The sequence below is a fragment of the Enoplosus armatus genome, chromosome 18 (assembly GCF_043641665.1).
Source record: "Enoplosus armatus isolate fEnoArm2 chromosome 18, fEnoArm2.hap1, whole genome shotgun sequence".
Classification (NCBI taxonomy): Eukaryota; Metazoa; Chordata; class Actinopteri; order Centrarchiformes; family Enoplosidae; genus Enoplosus; species Enoplosus armatus.
In genome coordinates, this window is record NC_092197.1 from 3,345,611 (window position 1) to 3,370,548 (window position 24,938).

The 24,938-nt window shown below is 40.7% G+C and overlaps 3 protein-coding genes across 4 annotated transcripts; all 3 read left to right on the top strand.

Moving 5' to 3' along the window:
- The first annotated feature begins 671 nt into the window (after positions 1 to 671).
- Positions 672 to 4,015, top strand: dtwd2 (DTW domain containing 2). The gene is made up of 6 exons (XM_070925040.1): positions 672 to 835; positions 1,088 to 1,178; positions 1,894 to 1,988; positions 2,095 to 2,293; positions 2,825 to 2,953; positions 3,608 to 4,015. The coding sequence occupies exons 1-6, from the start codon at positions 672 to 674 to the stop codon at positions 3,785 to 3,787; spliced, it is 858 nt and encodes a 285-aa protein (XP_070781141.1). The 3' UTR covers positions 3,788 to 4,015.
- Positions 4,016 to 5,370: 1,355 nt separating this feature from the next.
- Positions 5,371 to 14,857, top strand: LOC139300915 (cytotoxic granule associated RNA binding protein TIA1-like). Of its 2 annotated transcripts, none has more exons than XM_070924119.1 (12): positions 5,371 to 5,557; positions 6,950 to 7,046; positions 7,980 to 8,078; positions 9,747 to 9,801; positions 10,607 to 10,694; positions 11,080 to 11,155; positions 11,289 to 11,394; positions 11,806 to 11,904; positions 12,010 to 12,094; positions 12,219 to 12,357; positions 12,514 to 12,662; positions 12,845 to 14,857. In XM_070924119.1, exons 1-12 carry the CDS (start codon positions 5,532 to 5,534, stop codon positions 12,981 to 12,983), a joined length of 1,158 nt encoding a protein of 385 aa, XP_070780220.1. In that variant the 5' UTR covers positions 5,371 to 5,531; the 3' UTR covers positions 12,984 to 14,857. The 2 variants fall into 2 exon arrangements, with proteins under 2 accessions (XP_070780220.1, XP_070780221.1); XM_070924120.1 differs by having other exon boundaries at positions 12,517 to 12,662.
- Positions 14,858 to 16,999: 2,142 nt separating this feature from the next.
- On the top strand, positions 17,000 to 23,104 carry c18h2orf42 (chromosome 18 C2orf42 homolog). Its single transcript, XM_070925002.1, has 8 exons — positions 17,000 to 18,098; positions 18,893 to 19,012; positions 19,181 to 19,291; positions 19,659 to 19,763; positions 20,338 to 20,445; positions 20,989 to 21,089; positions 22,051 to 22,213; positions 22,307 to 23,104. The coding sequence occupies exons 1-8, from the start codon at positions 17,000 to 17,002 to the stop codon at positions 22,537 to 22,539; spliced, it is 2,040 nt and encodes a 679-aa protein (XP_070781103.1). The 3' UTR covers positions 22,540 to 23,104.
- Positions 23,105 to 24,938: the final 1,834 nt, after the last annotated feature.

Here is a 24,938-nt window from a genome sequence, read left to right on the forward strand (position 1 = left end):
GATATGCATTCATACATGCATAAATGTGGTACAAAGTAAAGGCGCAGGATTCAGTGCATCCTGTTATGGACCTGTTATCATTAGGTTACATGGGCTTTGGCGACACGTAGTGTCACATATGAGGATTTTCCTATTTACTAAGTTTTACAATCACATTTCTTTCCCTCCACATCGACAGGTGGCAGCTGTGAGTTAATAGCTTTCTATTAACTTACTAAAACCAGTCTCAGGTCATAGAAGCACAGCAGATAGAGCGGATATGCCAATTCACATGGCTAATAAGCATGTATATTTCCCCAAAACTGCTGCTATGGAAACGACTATTACAATTAAGATGCAAGTACTTGACAAATTAAGATAACTCCAAGATTGCCTGCCTGATTTTAAAGCTAAGTGGCATTTAGCTAGCTCTATCCTACATCTTTGTAGCGTTAGCTGTGAATGTAGCTGCTACTTTAGCACAAAATGACTGGGGATAATTATAAAACAAGAAAGAAAACAACTTAACCAAATTTAGTAAAGGAAATCACTTTCTATTAAATTAATTAGCTACATACCCCTGGACTAAGTAAACCGCTTCTCAGGCTTTCTAGTTGGTCTATTTCTATGCCCGACGTCGCTCGTCGGCGCTGTGTTTGACTACTTGGCTAAATTAGCTTTTTGCTAACGCGATGGACAATGTCCCCGGTTTTTGCTCGTCAGTGACTTCTGAAGAAAACGGACCAGAAACCTCCGACAGCTCCTCGATGGAAGATGGATTAGTCGACGCTTTTGGCGACCTGGCTGCCCTTCCGGTCGAGGTTGGCGAGAGAAGACCGACGTGTTTACGGTGCCGGTGAGCTGAATTAAAGTGAAGCTAATGCTAGCTAGCCAAGTTAGAGTGGTTGGACCAGGCAGGAAAGAAACCCTTCGCCTCCCCCCTCTCCTCCTCCTACTCCTCGAGTAACTGGCATGCTTTTATAAGGGAACAGATTTATGTCGTGACAGAAAAGCTCAAGACCAGCTGAAACTGAGAGAGATCATGGGGCTAGGCTGGGAAGTAACTGGGCAATCACAGCTTCACGTCTTCAACTTTCCTCCCATGTAGTCGCCCTCAGAAGGTGTGTCTCTGTCCTTTTCTTCCACCACAACCCCTGGAGGTCTCCACATGCCTGTACGTAGTGCAGCATCCTGCAGAGGTGAGTTATTAAATGCCAAACACGACACAGAGACTGTCACATTATGGATGTCTACCTCCACAATGGGATTGGTCTTTAAAACAGTAGTCAGGTGCTCATATGTCCATTGTAACTGTTCATACTGGCCATCAGCTTCCAATGTAAAAGTGATGGGGGATATAATCCACAGTCTCTGCAGCAATGCATTCAAAAGTGTACATGAAGTTAATATGAGGTTTCAGCAGTCTGAATTAGACAAATCAAGTGGATATCTTCTGAAGTTGCATTCTTTTTAGCACTAAATCTCCTCTTTTTGTTACTGTTTTGTGCACAAAAAGACGACCATGGATTTTGTCCCTCATCACTTACATTGTCCAGGTGGGATCTTGTAGTGTCCGGTATGAACAGGAGGAAGGATTACAGCAAGCAATGTAAATGTACACATGGACAGTTTTTGTTCCCCCACTTTCACAGTCTCAGTTTCATGTGCTCAATACAAACACTCAAAACAAAACTCAGATTAATAGTTAATACACTCATCTGACTCTCCTTTGAGTACACACAAATATTAAGCTCCATGAGCAGTTTGTTGAGGACTGTTTTTGCCCTGGGTTTCACCTCTCAGGCCACATACAGGTTGCCCTAAACCTACAGACACTACTCAGGGCCCATTAAATTTGATTAAAAGGTGATATATGTGATATTATTATATAGCAATTGTATTTTCTTTCTTCAGGAGAGCAGAGTACTTCGCACAGTGCCTCTACTTGCTGCCTGTTTGCCTCAAGGAAAATGCAATGTCATAGTTGGAAGAAGATTCAATGAGGAAAAGTAAGCAGTATTTCTTGTTAACACACCGATTACCCAATATCGCAGCACCATTGTCACTGAAATCTCAGATGTATTTAGTTTTGTTTCCCATCTTTTCTTCCCTCAGGCACCCAGAGCTGGCTGCAGTATGTCGGGACAGCAGAACGCTGATCCTGTACCCAGGCCCCAACTCCCAGAACCTGGAGGAGTTAGTGCAATACCAGGAAATAGGCACTGTGAAACACAATGTGATCATCATAGACGGCACCTGGAGCCAGGCCAAAAACATGTTCCTCAAAAACAGCCTGTTCCACCTGCCTAAACAGGTGTGTATACCTGTGTTATCACATTAAAAGAGGATGAGGTTAGATGCAAAGAGAAAAGGGAGGTGTTTTTTTTTTTATTAGCTTAAATCACAAGTGCCCTGTCCACCTGAGACAGTATAAATCCTCCCTTTACGCCCACTGGAGGGAAAGCTGCTTCGCCCACATGAAATGACTAATTGAAACTCAAAGCAAAATCAAAAAATGTTTCTTAAATGTGGGCAAGTGAACAGTGTGCACTTATCAGCATTTCTTCTCTCCCCCCTCATTTTCCTTGTAGCATTTAGTGTTTTGGCTAAATGCAATCATAGACCAGCTTGGTTTGGAAGTATTTTGGAGTATTTTGGAAAAGATCCTCTCAATTTATTGGCAACTGCCAATGCAGATTTCTCTTTGGCGGCTTTAATGTTGTTCTCATGCATCTATTTGAATGATATTAGAATATTTTAGTTTTAGGATTATAACTTTAATCCATTTACATGTCAACAGAGAGATAATGCCACACTACCGATCACCTCTGCTTTGGTTTACCAGGTCCAGCTCAACAGGACTCTGTCCAGTCAGTATGTGATCCGCACACAACCCTCCAACATCTGCCTGTCCACGCTGGAATGTGCTGCTGTCGCTCTGTCCACCCTGGAGCAGAACGACAACATCCAAGAGGTGATGAAATAATTCTGATTATTGTATGTGAGAGTGTCCGTCTTCTGTGCTGTTTTGTTCCTCAGACATGAACGGTTAAGCTTGCATTAACTGACTTTTTGGCCACTTGGGAGCAGCAGAAGCAACACTGACATACTGTGTTATGATCTTTTAAGTTTATATGGCAAACAGTTGCCTATTTACAGAGAAACATTATCATTCATTTGGAGTTGTGTGTCCGTCCTCCTGATGAAGTCCAATATTCAATCTCCTATTGCCTCTTTTTTTGGGGGGGCTCTACCAACTCCTGAAGGGCTCTTTAGCTGCTAAATGCTCCGCTATGTTCACCAGTTTATCACTAACTTAGTCTGTCTGCTGTTGAGGCTGATGAGAGCTGTTAGACTGAACCAAAACAGTTAAGTCGCAGGCCGTAAAAAGAAAAAAAATAAGCCAAAAGACCCTAAAATGCGCCCCAGAGCTGAGAGGAACTGCAGATTTGGGTAAATCTCTGTAGGTTCATTACTACAAACGATCCCTTTCACATTCATGTAGTAACTTGATCCATTGTTAATTCTAGCAATTACACACGGACAAGAACAAACAGAGGTTCCAATGGAAATTAAATATATTTCTTGAGTTGTTCATCACTCCTCCCTTCTTCATCTATTTGTCCAGGTTCTGCTGAGGCCCCTGAAAGCCCTGTGCTCCTTCCAGCTGCAACACGGTGCTCAGATTCATCACAGCAAGGAGCATCTACTGAAGAACGGCATGTATGACAAACCCATGCCCAAGAACAAACGCAAGATAAAGAGGATGGAGAAACTCGTCACTGACCACAACATCTGTCCGAGATGAGGGAGAGACTGGGGAGACGAACAGAGCTCGACTCATCTCACTATGCACAGCTGTCTACGCTGCACAGGACTGTATCATCAGGGCAGCTTGTGGCAGCATCAGGGTTCAGACATGGAAACCACTGGACTTATTTGGAGTTTTCCTTTTCTTTTTTTTATAGATAATTGCTGTATGCTGGTAAATGTAATTTATATATTTGTCATTCATTTTAAATAAGTTAAAGTTAAAGTTGTAGTTTAAGTGTCATGGTGTGACAATAAATCAGGTTTCATTGTTTTAAAAACAGTTTAAGTTGTTCCTCCCTGCACTTTATAAACACTGTGGTGGTTCTGTTGTGATTGGCTGCTAATGGAAGGGCTGATGTTTTTCAATAAGAAGAATATTAATTCAGATATGTTACAAAATAAAAATACCTCTAAAACCCATATTCCATGAAACTACTAGACACGAGGTCAGCATTGTTGATTATGTGAGCTGTAGTTTTTTTTTATTGTAGTTGGAGGCCTACAAGGAATTTGTATTAGCCATTACATGAAGCAATTAATGGAAAGCTGACTATATAAGGTCTTCTATGCTGTACATAACGTCTCATTTAAATATACGTGATAATCTTATTTTCGTTTTAGGTGTCTAGTGAGTATCCAATCTGCCATTTCATATGCTGAGAACAGAATTCAATGATTTATATCTGCACAAAATTTAATGTTGTAACTCAACCAGTATCAACCAGGCATGTAAAGGGAAATTTATATTTAGACATGATGGATTAACAGGGTCTCTCCAGCCATTTAGTGCCACTTTCAACTTGGTCATGTGTTTAACGATCAAATTACAGGTTGAATTAACGAGATTTACACAAGTTATCTCCTATAAAGAATAATTAAACACGTTTCAGCCGACTATGCTGTTTTGAGGTTCCTCCTAAGGAAATCTGGTAATATTTTTCTTCCATAAAATATTTTTAGAAGTGTTGATTTACTACCACCGATTGTTTTTCAGTGTATAAAAAATGTGGTCAACTGTATGCAGCAGTGAGCCCTGTTTGTCCGTATTATAATAAATATAGAATACTTCTACCCGCTGTACAGATACCAGTTACAGTTGTTATGTTTTTGCAGGTTGTCTGGCAGCTGATTAAATGGATTTTAGGGGTAAAAGAAAGTTCACAGTTCCTCGGGACCATTAAACACGGGTGGAAACAGTCTTACACATATAAGACCATATATTTATTAATTTTCAATATAATTCTTAATCGAAATGAAATGATTTGCCATCCTGAGAACAAAATGCCAGGAGTGAGTAACATACATAAAAAGTAATGTTAAAAGTACACAAAATGAAAACAAAAACAACAGGAGATAATTAAATAAAGGCATTTAAAGCTTTAAATTTAATGGCCTACAAATACTTCTCACATTATTTAAAGAAAACATTTAAAAAAATTGTATTGGTGTATTTACATTTATGAATCTTATGTCATATATTGTAATTTCCTGTCAACAGTATTTTGTAATGCCTCGAAGTTCCCTTTGGCTGAACTATTGCGCATGCGAGTTTCGCGTCGGCCCCGGTCGCTCCGCCATCTTTTTCGGCTACCCATTGTTCACTCTGGAGCTAACAGCGTTGGTAAATCAGTACATACTGCGCAATAAAATAACTTGACGGTGTCACAGGCAGCTGCCCGCGACAGTCGTGGATTTGCTCTCAGGGTTGCGACTTGTTCTCGGCCAGCAAGTTAAACAGAATGGACGATGACCTGCCCAAAACCCTGTAAGTGTGTGTGTCTGCGTTAACGTTAGCTTACCACTTGTGTTCGTCACGTAGCTAACATTCAGTGGCAGCTTATTATCCAGGGCGCTCTCCAGCCCCAAAACGTCCCTTTCTCTGGCATGGAGAGATTGGACTTAAGACTTATTTAGAAATACGACAATTGCATGTGGTTTTTGCGTAGGCTTTCGATAACACAACCTAACGCGAAGTAATAAAAACTAAACACATCGTAATGATGTAGCTAACCGTCCGTACATTCGCACACATTCCCTAATGCTAGCTAGCTAATTCCAGAAACATCTTCAGTTGACGCTTCGGTTCAAACTGCTCAAGGAAAACCCGGTGTAAAAGTTGAATTATTATGAAAACATAAGCTGTTTGGTGTGTTTAGTGTGTGCCGAATATGACGTGCAGATGTTAGTCAAATGCATTAGAGACTGCTCTAACGTTACACTGCAAGTTAGTCTGACGATATGCAGGAGAACACTACACTGCCAGCTTTTTCTATGGAGTTTGGTGTGCTATCAGCTCCATAACGTTACTCGGGCGATAGAATCACCATTACATAGGCCTAGGAACATATTTGTATGGGTTTTGTTACCAGTAAGCTTGTTAAATGTTGACATAGGCTAATGCTGATGTTAATTTGGGTTATTTTTGTTACCAGGGTAAGATTGACTTAATTCTATTTAAAGCCAGCAGCGATGTAAGGACAAGGTCAGTAGCTGAGATTTCAGTAATGTTAGTTGTCCCTAGCTGTACTCGGTTTGGCTGAGGAGCTGATTATTTAATGCTACATAATCATGTGCCATGAACGGCCTTGAGACTTAATTATCTTGAGATATTTGCATTTATTTGAATGTTGAAGGTTGACTTGAAATCCACATATTACTGAGTGCTTGTATCAGTTTTTTTGATTATAACAGCATCCGGTTATATTATAGGGAGGCTTAATACAAAGCTGGGCTGAATTGTCAGTTGTGTAAATATGGATTTTTAAAATGCTATTGTAGATGAATGTTACAACCCAAAAACACTACTGAAAAATGAAGCAACTTAACACTGTTGTGGCAAACAGATTCAAGCACAATTAAGAAAAATGAGGCAAGCTACTATTATCTTTCCAAATAAATCTAGGGAGGCAACCAGCCCTATACCTAGTGATGTAGACCGATCTATAAATCCTGTCCGGTCCCAGAGCCACTGATCGAGTGTTAACAAGTCACAGACTTTGGATGATGTTTATCTCCCAGGCTGGATTTTCATATAGTCACCATAGTAATAGATGGAGGAAAAGCTTGCCCCTGCTTCAGCACCCACGGAGGTTGTCAAATCTTAATTAGCACTGTCTCTGTCTTCTGTCCATTGTTTCTTTTGTGCATTTGTATCTAGGTATGTGGGAAATCTGTCCAGGGACGTGACAGAGGCCCTCATCTTGGAGTTGTTTGGCCAGATTGGACCCTGCAAGAGCTGTAAAATGATAGTAGATGTGAGTTCGTTTGCCATCTTCCTTTTTCTTATGTTGTTGTTTCCCTCTTTCCTGAGAAAATACTTTGAGAACATGTCCCTTCGGCAGTAATATCCAAGGACAACTGTTGAGAACTGAGAATTCATACATAAACACGTTGCTTCCCACCCTCGTGATATGATTTAGACGTCATCACCTCCAATAATTCATCTTGTTGAACTATTTTTACTTTGTCAAGTAGTATTGCAGCTTCCCATTTTAATGCTAAATGATGATGTCATTATATATACTAAGACCTGTGTAATAGCCACAGTGGCATGGAGTCAGTGAAGTCCAACTGAAATTAAATAACATTTGTGTCCACTACATCTGCTCTTTAAATTACTTGTCCTGTGTTTCTCCTTTTGAAGAAAAAATCAGAAAGTTTTTAGTTTTGCATTAATTTGACAGAATACAGTTCCTCTATCCGTCTACGTAGATGGTGACATTACTCGATAGAGCCAATCAAATCTTGCGTAAAGCAGTAACTTCAGCTTTTCTATCATAGACGGCACGGATGGTCACACTGAACCGGACACTGTAGCTCGTTAGCTAGTTAGCTGCTCAGCTGCAGCTCATTAAAAACAGTATGTAAACTTACCAGCAAATGTCATTTCAGTTCGGTTAGATGCTGGTGTGGTCCTCACTCTTCAATACCACTAACTACATGGTACCAATAACATGTACCCTACAGCGCAAGTTTGTTTACTTTAACTCTCGTTCCCCTGCCGTGGTTCAGCCGGCCAGCTGCTGTCAATCAAACACCGACATGCCCGTCCAGCCGGCTGAGACGAAAAGGAGTATTTCTGACATTTCCCCTCAAAAAAAAGTTTTTTAATTGTTAATTATAAAAAAACTAATGACTAAATGTGATTTCAGCTGTACTTTAATATTTGTGTTTCCTGTCCACTCCAGACAGCAGGTCACGATCCGTACTGCTTTGTGGAGTTCTATGAGCATAGACATGCCACTGCCACAATTGCAGCCATGAATGGTCGGAAAATACTGGGTAAGGTAAGCTATCATATCTCCTGGGTGAGTCGACTGAGGCAAGGCTGGGTGGGCAGGGTCGAAGTGAAGCGGCTGGGAAAAGCTTCTTCTTGTTCTTATCTTGATGAATCTTATCTCCCTGCCCTGTTCCTGTTCCTGCTCCACTTAATTTGTTTTATTCCCACGTGCACATTATTCTTCTGTGCACAATCTGACCAATGACCGGGGTGGGAACACCAGACACTGATCTCTGTAACCTTACTGCTGTAAAGTATCAGAATCTTAAAAAAAGCGTTTGCTTTTGTTTGTAATTGTTTCCTGGTTTCTTGTTTTCTCGTGGTATTAACACAAGTTAGTAGATCCATCAAGTGATTGCCAAGGATTCAAAACATGAAAGCCAGGGTGGATAGTATTTAGCTTTTATGTGTTTTTGTACCTCACAGTAGTAGGTTTAGGAGGCTAAAAGATTGTATTTATGTATATTTTTGCCTTTTCAATTCAGTGTAGGACTTTTTTTACAACATTCAGACTGATGCGGCTTATTAAATATTGACACTGTTTATGATTTAACTTAGACCCATGTACAGGCACTGAAGATATTAATACTTCATAAGTATTTATTTTGGCAATATTGGCATCATCCCATAATATCTGATCTGTGCAACAATATAAGTTTGTGCACACACAAAATAGTTTTCTGTTTTTTAATCAACTCACGCCATCGTTTAGTGGGCTGCAACAACTGATTGTTTTCATTATCAGTTAATCTGTTGATTATTTTCTCGATTAATTGATTGTTTGGTCTATAAAATGTCAAATAGTGAAAAAGCTCAAGTTGACATACTCCGGTGTTTTGTTTTGTCTGACCAACGCCAAAGAATATTTAGTTTAATATTAAAATGTGTTTTATATAGAACCAGCAAATATCCACATTGGAGAAGCTGGATTTTTTTTGTTGTTGCCATTTTTACTTAAAAAAAGGACCAAAGTGCTGTTGAGTTTTTTTATTGTCACTTCATGCACCATTGCTGTCTCTGTTTTTGATCAAGGTTTTCGTTAAGTGTGTATGAATTGATTTAACATGGCCCTGCTGTGTAATCATGCTACCTGTAACATCTTTAACTGATGCTCTTCTGTGCCCCTACGTCTTTACTGCTTATGTGTTCTTTTTGCAAAGTTATTTCCACATAGAATCCACATAAGAGCAACTTCAAGAGAAATACATTCAGTTGAAAATATTTTATCCTCAACAGGTATTGAAGGACCATTTGAGGAGTATAACAAGTTCGTAAAAATCACTTGTTTGTAAGTCCCTTGTTATTTGGACCTTACTTCCTACAGTTTTGCTCCAAATTTTTACTAGACTGAGACTGAAATGTTCCTGATTAATGAAGGTGAAATCTTAATATCCCTTTATATTCTCCACTGTATTTTACTGTTTTTTATTAATTAATGCAAAGGTATGTAAAATTAGATAATAACAATGGATAAATCAATTTGTAGTGGTGGTTTAAGAACCAAAGTGTGGCGTACAGAGACCACCTTATTAAAACAAGTTCTCAATCACAAAGTAAAACTGGTGTGTGACAAAAACCTCTAATAAAAGAAAAAGCACCTTCCTCTCTTCTGCGAGCATACGTCACTTCTCACCTTTCTCCTCTTCCTCGCTCTCGACTTCTGTCTCTCTTGCAGGAGGTCAAGGTCAACTGGGCCACGACGCCAACCAGCCAAAAGAAAGACACGAGCAGTGAGTTTCTCAAGGTTACGTGGTTATACTCGGTGTACAGGGGAATGAAATGTGTGGGTTTCCATCCACCTGTGCGTGTTTTCATGTTGTGCATAAAATATCCTGAGTGGAAAAGTGCAATAGAAACAGATTCCGTGAATAAATCATGAAAAGAAAAAAAACATCAGATCTGCGTGGCGCGATGAGGAGGCTGTAACCTTCCTCACATTAATACATGAAACAAACAGAAATGCCTTATTTCATCATGGTTTCTACTTTATTTCCCCCACAATTTGAGGTTTGATTGGAGCTCTTTTAATCACGTCATCTCGTTACACCCTCTTCTACAATGGTATGATGGGACCCGACTGGAGCATTAGCGCCACCTACTGTTTATCTTGATGAACTAATTCCTGATATTCGGATAACAGCAGTGGATGGAAACGCGCATAAATTAGCATTTATTTCCCAGATTTTCTGAAAATTCGGTTACAATGTTTTGCTACATTTGGATGGAAACCTACAAAGTACAAAAAAGTAAAGTGCAATGAATGAAAAGTGCCATCACACATGTAAGGGTGTGCCTCATTTCATTAATTCATTAATATAAGTAAAAATATAACATGAATAACTGCAACAATAAAATAGAAGACATAAAAAATGGCAACAGGAATTCTTCGTTGGAAGTTCTTAGTCAGGTATTGAATGTTTTAATCATTTAATTGTTACTAACAGAAACCCTTATATCATACTATCTCTGTTTTTGCTGTGTTGAATTATTGTTTGTATGAACTACAATGTGAATGTATGTATATTTTTTTTTTAGGTCACTTCCACGTCTTTGTTGGAGATCTAAGTCCTGAAATTACCACAGATGACATAAAAGCAGCTTTTGCTCCATTTGGGAAAATATCGTAAGTGTATTCTCGTTATTAGTCTGTGTAACTCTACATTTTTCTAAATGTCAACAAATCCCATGAAAACGCCCAAAACAAGCGATGCGTTAAGGCTGTGAAGGCGTAAATGTTAAAAAACTGTTTACAGATGCATAGTAAAAAAATGACTCTGTAATTTCCTAAAACAGTGGACACTGTAGGTTTTATCAAGCACTACTCAAATAATAGTAATTTTTTGGGGGCTGCTGTTTGTGGCGGATGAATCCACATTCGGTGCTCTAGTGAGTATTTCCGGCAGTTGCATTATCCTTTAAAGTCTTAAAAGTCTGATCCCTGCATTCGGTCATGGTCATGAATAATAAAATTGATTTCTGGACTAACAGTTTGTTGTATTCGTCCTCAGGGATTGTCGAGTGGTGAAAGACATGGCCACAGGTAAATCTAAAGGCTATGGCTTTGTCTCCTTCTTCAACAAATGGGTAAGTGTGCCAGTAACGCCCATGTGTTAGAGGACTGAGAAAACATTAGTAGGTCCTGATTGTTGACTTGTTTTTGAAGCCAGGGTTTACAGTCAGATGTTTTTGAGTTTGCATGTTTCCTCTGTGTAATCAGGATGCAGAGAACGCCATACAGCAGATGGGGGGACAGTGGTTGGGAGGCAGGCAGATCCGAACCAACTGGGCCACAAGGAAGCCTGCTCCTAAAACTACAAACGAAAGTAAGATCACAGTAATTCTATTACACACTGTTGTCTCTTCTAGTTATATCTTTGCATTTTTATGATGGCGGTGTCGGTTGGTCGCTCCATCGCGTCGGTCCAGACTGAAATACCTCAACATCTATCGGATGGATTGACACTCCCATCAGCCTCAGCTGTACTGTGTGTTTAGTGATAATTAGCAAATGTTGGCATGCTAACATACTAAACAAAGATGGTGAACATGGTAAACATCAGCATGCTAACATGGTCATTGTAAGAATGTAACATGTTAGCATTGGACACAAAGTACAGCCTCACAGACCCGCTAGCATGGAAAATCCACACATCCACATACAGTAATCTTAATAGAGAAATATTCTGAGAAAATATGACAAATCACACAATAACTGTTGTAACTTTTTCCTTTAGCAACCAACACCAAGCAGCTATCTTTTGATGAGGTGGTCAACCAGTCCAGCCCCAGCAACTGCACCGTCTACTGCGGCGGAGTCACAACAGGTCTCACAGGTGAGTCGTTGCTTGTCTTTAAGATGAAGGTGCAGCTTTAGAAGCACTACTTGCACATGGAATATATTAACAGTTTTATTTTTTTATTTTTTTATTTCTATGTAGAGCAAACTATGAGACAGACCTTCTCACCTTTCGGCCAAATAATGGAAATACGTGTTTTCCCAGACAAAGGCTACTCATTTGTGAGGTAAGTTGACCGTCTGATCGACCCGTCGGCCATTTATTTGATGCAACGAAGGCTTCGCTGTCACACGTGAGCCTCTGTTATGTGGAGGATGACTTGATATTGAACAGCTCTTTTCTGTATGCAGGTTCAACTCCCATGAAGCAGCAGCTCATGCCATTGTTTCTGTCAATGGCACATCCATAGAGGGCTATGTTGTTAAGTGTTACTGGGGCAAAGAAACAACAGACATAGTTAGCCCCATTCAGCAGGTACAGATGCCACAGGTATGCTCCAGGATTATCCCCATTACAAAATATAGTTTGTTTACGATCATCACCTGGTGTCCCTGGTGGTGGACCGCTGCAGTTCTTGGTCTTTCGACTGTATGGTGTCGGTGCAATGTGACACTCTGCCTCCTAAAATATTCTTCTGTATGTCAGCAGAACACGGTGAGCTTCGCAGCGCAGCCCTACAGTCAGTGGGGTCAGTGGTACAGCAACACGCAGCAGATTGGTCAGTATGTGCCCAATGGATGGCAGGTGCCGAGCTATGGAGTCTATGGACAGACCTGGGATCAGCAGGGCTACAAGTGAGTACCAGCAACAGTTGGAAGGTTGGCCTTTTTTTCGTTACTGGATATATATTTTCTCAATTTTGGTTAACATTTGCGCTACATTTGGATGGGAACCTAGCTTGTGTCCTCTCTGCTTTGTCTCTTCGTCTTTTAATTTGAATTTTTCTAACTAACATTGTTTCTGTCTGCCGTTTCAGTCATTTACATGCTGGTGCCGGATGGACTGGTGTGGGCGCTGTGAGCAACGGGGGCATGGTGGAGCCTGGGCAGGGAGTCAACGGGACGGTGCTGACCAACCAGGCTGGCATGAGCACTGCTGGCTACCACACCCACTGATCACTGACCACAGTAGCCCTCTCTTAAGTCTCTGAGGCCACAAGGATGATACTCTGCTGGGGGGAAAGGAGCACATTAGATGTGCTCTCTCTGTTACCACACAAAGTTATTCTGTTAGTGAGGCTGGAACGCCATTTTATCAACCTTACCAGCCCATAACCTCACCCACTGCCCAAATCTGCAAGTGTAAAGAAAACAACCCACTCCAGAACACTTAAAAAAACAAAAACAAAAACAAAAAAAACAGCTACTGCTAATGCACCTTGCATTCCTGGGCCCATTTTATTGTTTGGCGTATATTTTTGTAATGCCTGCAGACAACTGGCCAAATGTAAATTATATGACCGTGTCAAGATATTTCTAGCACAGCCACATTTTAGTTTAAAAGGTAGATTTGTTCAGCTAATTAAATATCTAGTAAAACACCAGGTTTTGTTTGTTTTCAGCCCCTCAGAGCCAAAGAGCAAGGGCAGAATTTTATACCAATGTTCAACAATCATACAGGGAGAAGAAGCTGCCAGCTCAATAGTCCCTCGTAATCCAATGTATTGAGTAAAGGGTTTTTATTTCTTCTCAGTTGGAAACCTCCTGCTCTCACTGTTCTGCTCTGTCCACCTTGTTACTGAAGTGAAATACGAGTCCAAGCGAGTTCTCAGGGTGTTGTCGAGTCATTCTGTGAAACGTAGGAAATCACTGAGTAGAAGAAGTAGGCAGGTTGAGGGAAAGTGGACACCACAAATCAAGTAAAAACAAATTTCAGCGCTCCTTCACGTCATCTCCCGGAACGAACTGAATCCAGTCTGTGGATAACAAACGTGTGTGTGCGCTCGCGTGTGTGTGCATGAACTGATGCTTTTACACACAAGACAACGTCCAGTTCATCGTCCCCCTGAAACAGAAAGGACTGCGCCCATCTCTCTCTTTTTCTTTCTTTTTTTTTTTTTTTTCTTTGAGCAACTTTAAAATGCTGACATTGTATAAAGAGCTTTTTGCCTTTTTCTTTTGTGTTTAATTTCGGGACTGTCTTATAAAGAAATGTTGCAGTGACACCATCGAATCATGTGACACGTGAGACCTTTTTATGTTTGTTTATAAAGCATTAAGTGGCTGTCAACTGTCAACTTTATTTTTTAAATTAGATTTTCAATATCTCAAATAAACCAATTGCAGGGATTACTGCCACTCTTATCTTACTTATAGGCAGACAAATATTGCACAAATACTTAAGGTTATCTTTTCACACAATTTGAAATACTAGGGGTTTTTTTTTTTTTTATGTTTTTTGCATTCCACTTTTTTTGTAATTTCCTTTTAGAAGTCCGTTTTATGTAACAGTCTGTTCAAATGTACTGAATCTGTATAAAGACAACATGTTCATTAAGGAAGCCTGCTAGCTTCTGGTTGGGGGGTAATGGCTTCCAGAAACAGCTGTTTGACCGTAGCATCCCTGTCCAGTGCTGGTCCGTGTACAGTAGAGGCAGTGCAACATTTGATTCTTCCAGAGGCTTGGAGGACGAGCAGCATTGCCATGCAATGCAAAAGCCTTTCGATTGACAAGTAAAAGATAATTTAAGTTATTCTGTTGTAAACCTAAATAACGATTGTTTTTATAGATTAAGAAACAACCTTATGAGGATCAGATTTTTGCACTGTGGCCACCATCGTTTTTAATATAGTTGGGAAAATCCATTGTGTTGCCTTATTATCAGTGAGTTACTTTTAATTTAACCAAAAATCATCCAAGAGTAGGCGGTGCCTAAGAATGTTTTCAACCTATGTTTTGGCAAGAGAAGTTCTGTTGATGCTTCAGTAACATGGTTTGAGTTTTTGCTTTGTCCCATTAAAATGCTGATGCTTAAAACAGCTCCCATTTACACTGTTTGAATCGTATCTTTAAAACCAGGCTGACCGTGTAGCGTAGAGAACGGAGGGTTTGTCTAAACGTCCCTTATTGTGGTTGACTTTTATTTACAGCACGCTGCTGTAGAGGCACAACAGTCTTGACCATGTAATGCACTCGGAAGTGTGCGGATTTAATTGTTCTGTTATTTTCTCTTAGGTCTCTAAAAGTTGCCTAGTAAACAACTGAGGTCAGCCTCAAAACCCAAAATCTTTTTAAAAGTTTCTGCCGCTGGATAGTAGCTATTAATACTTTTAAATAGTACTTCTTTAGTCTGAATATGTGAATATTGTGAATATTTTTAGTAATTATCTGAGATTGATTTTTGTATATATATAAGTAAAGGTCCTGCATTCAAAATCTTAAGTAAAAGTATTGGCATTAAAATATATCCGCTATGCACAGAAATTTAAATAAGAATAGAATATAAACAAAACAGGCAATACAATAGAACAAACTATAAAAAGAAGAAATGAAAAAACATACAAAAACATAATATACAATATGTGTAGTCTAATCTCAGTGTAATAAGAGTATTTAAAATGGCAGTGCAAATAGAAAGACTTTGTTGTAGTGAGAATGATGGAAGTGGTATGGTAATGTGCAAAACCAGCATAACAGAAATTAGAATATAAATTATTAATGTTAAATATAACTAGTAACTAATGTTGGCAAATTAATGTAGTGGATTAAAAAGCACCACATTGGCTTCCAAAAGGTATTGGATTAGTATAAAGTAGCACAAAATGGAAATAATCAAATTATTAATAATCAAGTAGCCTACAGTACTGAGTAAATGTACTTATATTCCACTCCTGTGTGATCCAATAAAAAAATTTACATTACTTCTTTTAAAAGGCGAAAATCGACAAGAAAAACCGCGTAAAAACTAATCTCGACTCAAGCATCCGCCCGCCAATATACATGAACTACACTTCCCGTGATTCAGCGCGCCCAGAGAGCCCGCCCCTACTTTTTTTACCCACGTGATCGCCTCCGACCAATTGGGAGTGTCGTTACAGGCGCAATGCGGTTGTCGGGATGTAAGGAGGAATGGCGACGGTCGAGACGGTTTGGGAGGCCAGAGCAGAGCCGAACGTGACCAAACAGAAGCGGATCTCAGGTAGTTTAAACAATCGCTTTAGGAAACACACACACACACACACGGATCGATCATGTGGGACTCAGGTGGTGTTTTCTACAGCGAGGTGGAGCCGCAGTTTAACACAGAACATCATACATCTGAAGCAGGATGCAGTTACAAAGCATTTTAACTGGTACAGTGTTGTCAAATTGTTAGCAAAACTTCAGAAGGCATTAAATAAAGTTTAATATTGTTATTTTGATTTTGTAAGAAAAAAATATTTTTTTATTCATGATGCATTGCATTGTTTTATATGTCTTGTATTATGTGTCTCTGTTGCATGTTTTTGAATAGTTGCATTAATGTTTTTTTTTACTAACATCAATATTATTTTTTATTATTGTTCTGCATGCTTATAACTCTCAATAACTTTGTAATTTTAATCTTATATTCTGTTTTTAGAGTGACTTTGTAACATCTGTCCAGGGACTACAGATGAAAAATAGCCTTTTGGCTAACTCTGGCGGGGCTCATCCCTCATGTTCCTCAGGGTCCTGTGTCTCTTGATATACACTAACACAGTAAGAGATTAATAGAGGGCTATCTTTGCGGTTCAATTTGCAAAAGAACGAAGGGAAACGGACCTTTCCAATGCAGTTTGAATGGTAAAAATCCATTCTGCCACTGTGGAGATGCAGAAGAAAACTGTCTTGCTTACAAATCAATCAACATATTGACCCAGGGAAACAATGAACATTTGGCCTAAGGACAAAACCTTTCTGAGAACATAAAACCCTTTGAGAAGTCTCCTCTTTGTGTCATATTAAGAGTATATATGGAGCTGGGCATCATAGATGTGCTCTCCTGTGGTGCATTTACATCAGTGTTTATTAATGTGCACTGTTAAATAAACCAATAAATTAACACCTTTTCCTGTAATCACCTCAGATATTTATGTTTCTTTTCCCCTCTTTTGTTAAGGTTTGACTCCCCTCACCTCCAGCTAAAGTCTTAGCGATAGAGAGTCCCAAAATGGAAACTGAAGTAACGGTGTCCTCCTCATCGAGCGTGGTCTCATCCTCCGCCCCGCAGATTTCGCCCGCCCAGGCCAACCTGGCTTCAAAACAGAGAGACAGCAGAAAGACCACAACCACAACTCCCGCCTTCCTCTCCAACCTGGGCAGGGCCACCTTACGGGGCATTCGCAAGTGTCCACAGTGTGGCGTCTACAACGGCACCCGCGGGCTCAGCTGCAAGAACAAGGCCTGTGGGATCTCCCTCAGGAACGCTTCGGCAGCGGGCAGGAACAGCAAGAAATGTGCAGTGGAGGTGGTGAAAGTGATAATAGACAGCGAGGAGAGAGGGGGGAAAGAGCGTGAGGGAGGAGGAGGAGGAGGTGGAGGAGTGCAGGTGTTTTCAGTGTGTCATAGAGGAAGAGGAGCCACAGCTACGCAGCTGGGCTTCGTTGAACTAGTTCCCACTGATACTGCAATAGCAACGGGCGACGGGGCCACCCTGCTCACCCGCATCAACCTGGGCCGCTGCTTTTTGCCTTCTTGCAGGCAGGGTCAAAGGTCAAATCAGAGCGAGTCAGAATCAGCAGTTGCCAGTTCCAAACAGTCATCTGACAGCCTCTGCATCCACATCAAGCAAGCCATAGAGTGTCGGAGCCGCGCGACGCCGCTCACCTTGAAGAGCTCCGTCTTGGAGGGTTTGCAGGCCTCCATTCAAGCCAGGGAGGAGCTGTGGAGGCTGGCCACAGAGTCTCCAGGGCCCCTGGTGCAGCGCGTTGCAAAAGACACCCTGGTGGTGAAGTGCCACACAGACTCCCAGCATCCTCTGGGGCTGCTGCATCTCACTGTAAGTGCAGGTGGACTGTCTGAGGTTTTAAAGAGCGAGAGACGGAGCAGAGAGCAGCAGCATGCCGTTTTCCACTGTGCCTGTCAGGTCAGCAGCAGCAGGAGAAACAAACCGGGGGTCGATGGAGCAGGAGGATCCGCTAACTCTCATCCTCCGGCCGCCTCGGACGCATCGCAGCCCTGCCTTCACTTCTACGCCTGTGTGTGTGCCTTTGCAAGCGATGAGAAACTGGCTTCAGAGTTTGCTGCTTTTATCAACTACACCCCCAGTGGTACAGTAACCGAGCCTGGTTTTTATGTCAGTTTCACCCTGTTTAAAAGGAATAGTTTGACATTTTGGAAAATGCACACACGGAGATTCGAGTTTCCACTGGTTTCCTGACAACCTTCAGGATTTCCCCGCTAAGAAATTATCCAGAATATAATCCCTGAAAACCATAATTTTTCTTCAGTCTTTCTCATTTTTTCCCCACTCAGGCCACTTTCAGACAAAACATGAAGTTGGCACATACATTCAGTTACCACTTTATTAGATGCACCTAGCTAGAGCTAATGCAGTCTAATACAACAGTCCTGCAGTAAATCCGCCCTTCATGATGGGATGTTTAATTTTTGTTTAAATAGTTTTAGAGAGGTGTTTCTACCCTCATTGATATAAATGGGTTTATAATATAGCATCAATTTAATTATATTAAATAGGTCAACTTTAACAGTCATATGATGTATAATAATATATACTGAGTGTATTTATACCTACCTCACCCTCATAGAGTCCTAGTCCTTATCTTTACATTAAGGTCCCAAATATTAATTAACAAACATGAAAAAGAAAAACAACCAAAGCAAACATTAATAACATCAGTGACTATAATTCAAATAATCCACAGGCTCCAGTTGGAGGGAAAACACAGCCAGGCTAACTGTTTCCCCCTGTTTCCAGTCTTTAAGCTAAGCTAATTGTCTCGTGGCCCCTACTTTCAGCAAGAAAGCAAATTCCCTAATGTCAAACTATTCCTTTAATAAATATTCCTGTAAACATGTATTTTCTCCGTGTTTTTCCTGTCAGGTGCGCAGCAAAACGCTTCCGGTCGAGTAATTAGTCCCAGCGAGAAGCCTCTGCAACAGGCCGAACCCGTCAACTCTCACCACAGAACAAAGAAACTTCGCCTGGATGAATCTCTCTCTGGTGCTTTCATCGTAACACTTCCTGACAGATTTATTACAAGCATTTATCACTCGTTAATGCAGGATGATTCTCCAAAGCATGTTTGTCTGAATCTTCCATTGTCCTCCCTTCTCTTTCTATCTGTATCTTTCCCAACCTGTCGTTCTTTAATTTCCTGCCTCTGTGGAGCCCCCTCAGTGGCCTCTCCCTCTGGGGTGGGGAAAGAGGGAGTGCCAGCCTCCGGCCTGAGGAAAGCCGGTCAGAGGAAAGCCCCTGGTGCTGGTGGTCTGAAGGCTCCAGGTGCTGCCTGCCTCCCTGCCTCTCTCCTCTCTGCCTTTTCATCTTTCTGCTGCCTAAATCTATCTATGTTAAAGAGCCTTACATCGTCTTAGACATCTGTCTCTATCTTCATCATCCCTCTGTCTAATCCTGCAGCACTAATCCTGATCCACTATTGAAAAGAACAGGGTCGCACTGTAGTGGAGCATATTTTAACATTTAATTTGTGACTGGTAAACCATTTCCAGGATTTTCAATTAAGTTTGCAGACTTAAATGGTCCACCTAGAAACAAAGCAGATAATGTGTAATGAATGAATGAATGAATGAATGAATGAGTGTTTGTTGTGTTACTTGATCCTCTAATCTGTGTGTGCATGTCGTCTCAGGGAGTACCCAGGTTGTAGATGAGCGCACAGTGGCGATGGGCTTCCACCAGTGGCTGGCCAGCGTCACAGAGAGGATCCACCAGACAATGCACTACCAGTTTGATGGTAAAGCTGAAGCTTGTTCAGTGACATTTTGGGAATTACGCTTATTTGCTTTCTTGCCGAGAGTTAGATGAGAAGATCGATACCACTCTCAGGACTGCAGGTTAAATGGGAAGCTACAGCCAGCAGCTGGTTAGCTTAGCTTAGCATAAAGACTGGGACCAGCTAGCCTGGCTCTGTCCAATGATAACAAAATCCACCTACCAGCACATTTAAAGCTCGCTAATCAACATGTCATATTTCATCTGTTGGAGCTACGCTAACCTGCTGCTAACCTGCTGCTAGCTGAAAGCTTCTGTTGCATGGGTAGATAAAAGGGTGGTATTGATCTTCTCATCTAACTCTCAGCAAGAAAGCAAGCAAGAACTACTCCTTTAAGAAGTTGGTTTTGGATTAGTCTCTCAATCTGGCAACCAATAAACTCAATACTGATCATGAAAACATCATTAAATGATTCATTTACCATTAATAAAGCCATTAGTTGCACCTTATAAAGCTGAGACGTGTTAATCTCTGCTTTGGTTGCTTGTTGCAAACAGTAAAAATAAATTGTGGTTGTTTTTTTTTTTTCCATCAGGGAAACCACAACCTCTGGTGTACCACGTTCCCCAGGAGTTCTTCAACGCTCTGCAGCACCGTCTGTCGCTGGGCTCCAAGAAGAAGAGACTGCCTAACTTCACAACAGGTGGAAAAAACATAATTTAACAGGATTTTAAATTAGACATCAGAGGATACATAAACTTCAGTACATTTACTTACTACTAACTGCTTAATGACTTCATTTCCATTTTATGCTACTTTATACTTCCAATCCACTACAATTCAGAGGGAAATATTAAATTTTTTACTCTTATAAAGTGCAATGAATCATTGAAGATTAAACCAATGGCTCCCAAACTTTTTTGGCTTGTGACCCCTCAGATTTACCTTGTTTAGGCTTTGTTGCATCAGTATTAATAATCCAATAATGTCATGTATAATAATATATCAGCATCAGGGACAATATTTCTGCACAACCAGTACTTTTCATTTAGATACTTTAAGTACATTTTGTTGACGATACTTTTGTAATTTCAGGTAAGTAAATGTACTTTTACTTGTAATAGAGTACTTTTAAATTGTTATATTAGCATAAAGGAGTATAAAGGAGTACTTCTTCCAGCACTGTCTAAACAAACATGAACAAATATAGACGCTCTCTCTTTCTCTTCCTTTGTGTGGACGTCAGCGTTTGTGAGAAACGATGGACTTCCTCTCGGCTCTTTCTCCAAATACACCTGGCACATCACCAACCTCATGCAGGTCAAACGCATCTTTGACACCCCAGAGGTAAACACCCCCTCCCTCCCTCTCTCCCTCCCTCTCTCTCTCTCTCAGGGGGAGGGTAGTTATACCCTTGCATTTATAGTTTTTCGTAGTAAAACCTCTCTGAACATCTTCTCTCCTTTTTGCTCAGAGTAATAAGCTTAATGAGATATAGCAATTTATGGCTTTTTGTATCCCTGGGTTTTGCCTCTCAGGCTACACACAGGCTGCCCTGCCTCATTTGTGGAGGTTGTTGGAGCCGAACTGGAGAGTAATGGACGATGCACACAGCATCCGGCTGCCATTCTAGCTGGTGTTTGTTTGTCCGGCTTAATTCACATTATAATTACTCTCATTTACACCTTTTTCTGTTTCTGTTGTCAGACAGCCGAACGAGTAAGAAATTTGATTGCAGCTCGTAAATATAAAACGTTGACCAGCAGTCGTAACCAAGCTGCCGGGCTGCAGATAAAATCTTTATTTAATGATGAAGATATAAACATAATCACAGGTTATCGACAGCAGCTGTGATGTGCTGCTGTATTTATGCTTACAAGACAGGAAAAATGACGGCAAAACAACTATAAACTATATTATATATGCGGCTGCTGAAGAGCTGAACTGTTTGCAGTGGACATTAAAACCACGACGGACTGTAGACACAACTCAAAACTAATAACTGCCATTCTCTCATTCAATCTATTTTTATTCACAGTTCTAAAAACACACTAGACTTGAACATCAGTGAAATATAAGGCAATAAAGGACAATGTTCTTTGTAGTAAAGATGCAAATGAAATATTAACTAATATCAGGTCTCTTTCAAGGAAATCAAACATGATTTTAAGTCGAGTTAATTTCTAATTTGTACCTTTTTTTTTTGCTCTAGTACCATCATTATGGAAAGCTTGATTTGTCAGAATGTGTAAAGCTACACCCAAACTTACACTGTTGACCTCCCTCCACCTCCCTGTCTGTCCACCAGTTGCCTCTGGAGCTCTCTCAGAGTTTTGTAAAGAACGTCGATGGCTCTTATTCACGTTTCCGCTGCCCAGAGCCTCCGCCTGAACCAGAGTTACCAGAGGGATACAGGACAGACCGGCCGCAGGCTATACGACCGATGGAGCTCCGCACCTTCCTCAAAGCCGGTGAGTTGGGTTTTATTTTCAGCCGCGACAGCACCAAGAAGTCTACACGGCTGCATTTGTATACATGTCATATATATACATATATATCTGCAGGACCAGCAGATCAGAAGGAGGCCAGTCCGTTTGTGATAGAGTGGATCCCGGACGTCCTCCCTCGCTGTCAGATGGGAGAGCTCAGGATTAGCTTTGAATTCGGCCACCAGCAGAGCGGTCAGCTGGAGCACTGTGAGAAAATGAGCGTGGCAGAGAAAGGAGGTCGTAACAAGTCGGACTCGAGCCAATCCAAACCCACAAAGGCTGTTGAAATCCTTCAGGTGGTTGTCTGATGGCCCTCCAGTCTCCTCGTTAGTATGCAGTAACCAGTGTTCACACCTGCAAACCCTCGGACTGTTTCATGACACGTATCTGAATAATATGACCCATTGACAGCATGTGACTTACTCATGTATCCATGTTATATTATGCAAGGTTTGGATAATCAGTTGACCACATGAATTACACAGTATAATGTTGATAAACAGTCTAGTCTGCAGTGAAGCACTCATCATGATGCCTTTTCCTTAATGTTCCTTAATTCCTTAAATATTCATAATATCAGACTCACAGAAACAACGAAAAAAGGTGTAAATAAAAGGTATATTTTTAGAAAAATTGCAGGTTTTTAAAACGGGTGACCTAAACATTTTTACTCGAGACAGCTCGTACAACCAGTAAGAATAAAAAAATAAATAAAAACATGTAAATTGGTCAGTGTTGCCTCACAACAGGTGAATGTGTTGGAATTCACTTTATCCTGTAACTTTTCCTGAAAATGTTTGTGTGTTAAAACTTTCAAAGACAGATTTTGTCCTGTTTGTTTTGCTCCGTAAGCAGAAATAAAATAAAACACATTCTGTGGATAAAATGTCTCTTTATTGGCAAAGATGAATAAACCTCTTTTTTTTTCTTCTACATTTTTAGCCACGCTAGCGACTCGAGGGATTATTTTGAAAATGTATTACCATGAAGTTTAACACAGATGGTCATGTCTCCCTCAGGATGAGTTTGGTGATCGTTTAATATTTATTATGTTCACCATCAACCATCAAACCATTAGTTTAGCATGTTAGCATGCTAATATTTGCTTAAGTACAGCTGAGGCTGATGGGAATGTCATTCATTTTGAGGGTTTTTGGTCATAAAGTACTGGACCTGATGGTGGTGCTAGATTAAAAGTTAAGATCCTACTAAAGATCAGCATGTTAGTTGTGTTAGTTGTGCCTCACCGAGCTGCTGTAGGCTGTTCATCAGTAGAAACAATAAATATATAAAATGCAGAATGATAAGTTTGATATTATATACTTCAAACAAAAGGTGTAAATGACATAAAATGGTTGTATAAGAAGTCAAATTCAGCTGTTTGGAAGAGATGTGTGTTATTGTTAGTGCTGAATGTCGGTGGCACAATCTGCCTCTTGTGCTTCACTTTGTGGAAAGCAGTTGTTGTATTACTTCCCCTACTTTTAAGAGTTAATGCATGTACACATTGTCACCAGCAGATGGAGGCACGCGCCTGCTCTTTTACAAACAGGGGACTTTAAAGCTCTTCAAGCAAACACAAGTAGAGAAGGTTGAATATATGAAAGGACTATTGAAGCTGCCTTATTTTGAGAAAATCAGTGTAGAAAATGAACTGATATAGGAGAAAATTCTGTATTTAACTGCATTTCATAATTTGGCTGGATCTGTCTTTCCCCCCTTCTGGGCATCACAAAGCAGGAATTACACACTTGCTGTTGAGATGTATCGCTGGAAACATCACACATGCTTCCGAAATGTGTCCAAATGTTTCATGAATTAATTAAGATTACAAGTTAATACCATGAGAACATCGCGCCAAATGATATGCACTCCTCAGAATAGCAGCTTGCACACTGTGTATCTACATCAGGGGTGTAGGCGTATGAGAACAGTGCCAGCCCCCGGCCTCGTTCCACCCTCACAGGCCCCCAGGACATCAGTGTGAGTACAGCCTCTGCCTGCACAGGGGGCCCGGCTGCCAGACAGCTCTGAGCCACGCATTTAGCTGTTTATGTAGTCTGTCAGTCACAGAGATGGGAGACGCATCAATCCTCTCCTGGAAGGAATAGCGAGCACATTGTGACAAGAGAGGCTTCCTCCATCGCCTGACAGGCAGAGACAGCAAAAGGCCTAAGAGGGGAGGAAAAAATGTTCAGAAAGCAGAAAAGTTGGATGTTTATTCAAATCTTTTTTAAAAAGTCTAGAGGCCTTGTCACATTAGAAAGTGGTACAGTGAAATTATTCTACACGATGTCGCAAAATTTGCCTCCAGAAGGTTGGTGACGAGGGTGAACTGCTGTAGCCGGTGAGCTAACACGCTAACCAACCGGGCTAGCACTAATCAGTCCCAATAACTCCCCAAGCTTCTCTCTATTGTCTTTCTACTGTTTTGTTGACTCCCCCGTGGCATTTTGTTCACCATTGTACACAAGTTCGTTCAATAAAAACCTCTTCAAGCTAGATAGCTTGCTAACAGTTAGTTAGCAAACGCGTTACGCTCGTTAGCTTAGCTCAGTTGCTAACGGGTCAATAAAGTTCACACAGTTTATTTGTACTGTCAACTCCTGTGTCTGCAGTTTTCACAGTTCATACCTCAACAGAGGAGATTAAATGAAAGTGGATGGTACAATACAGCTAACAAGCTAATAAGTCTCCTCAAAGATGA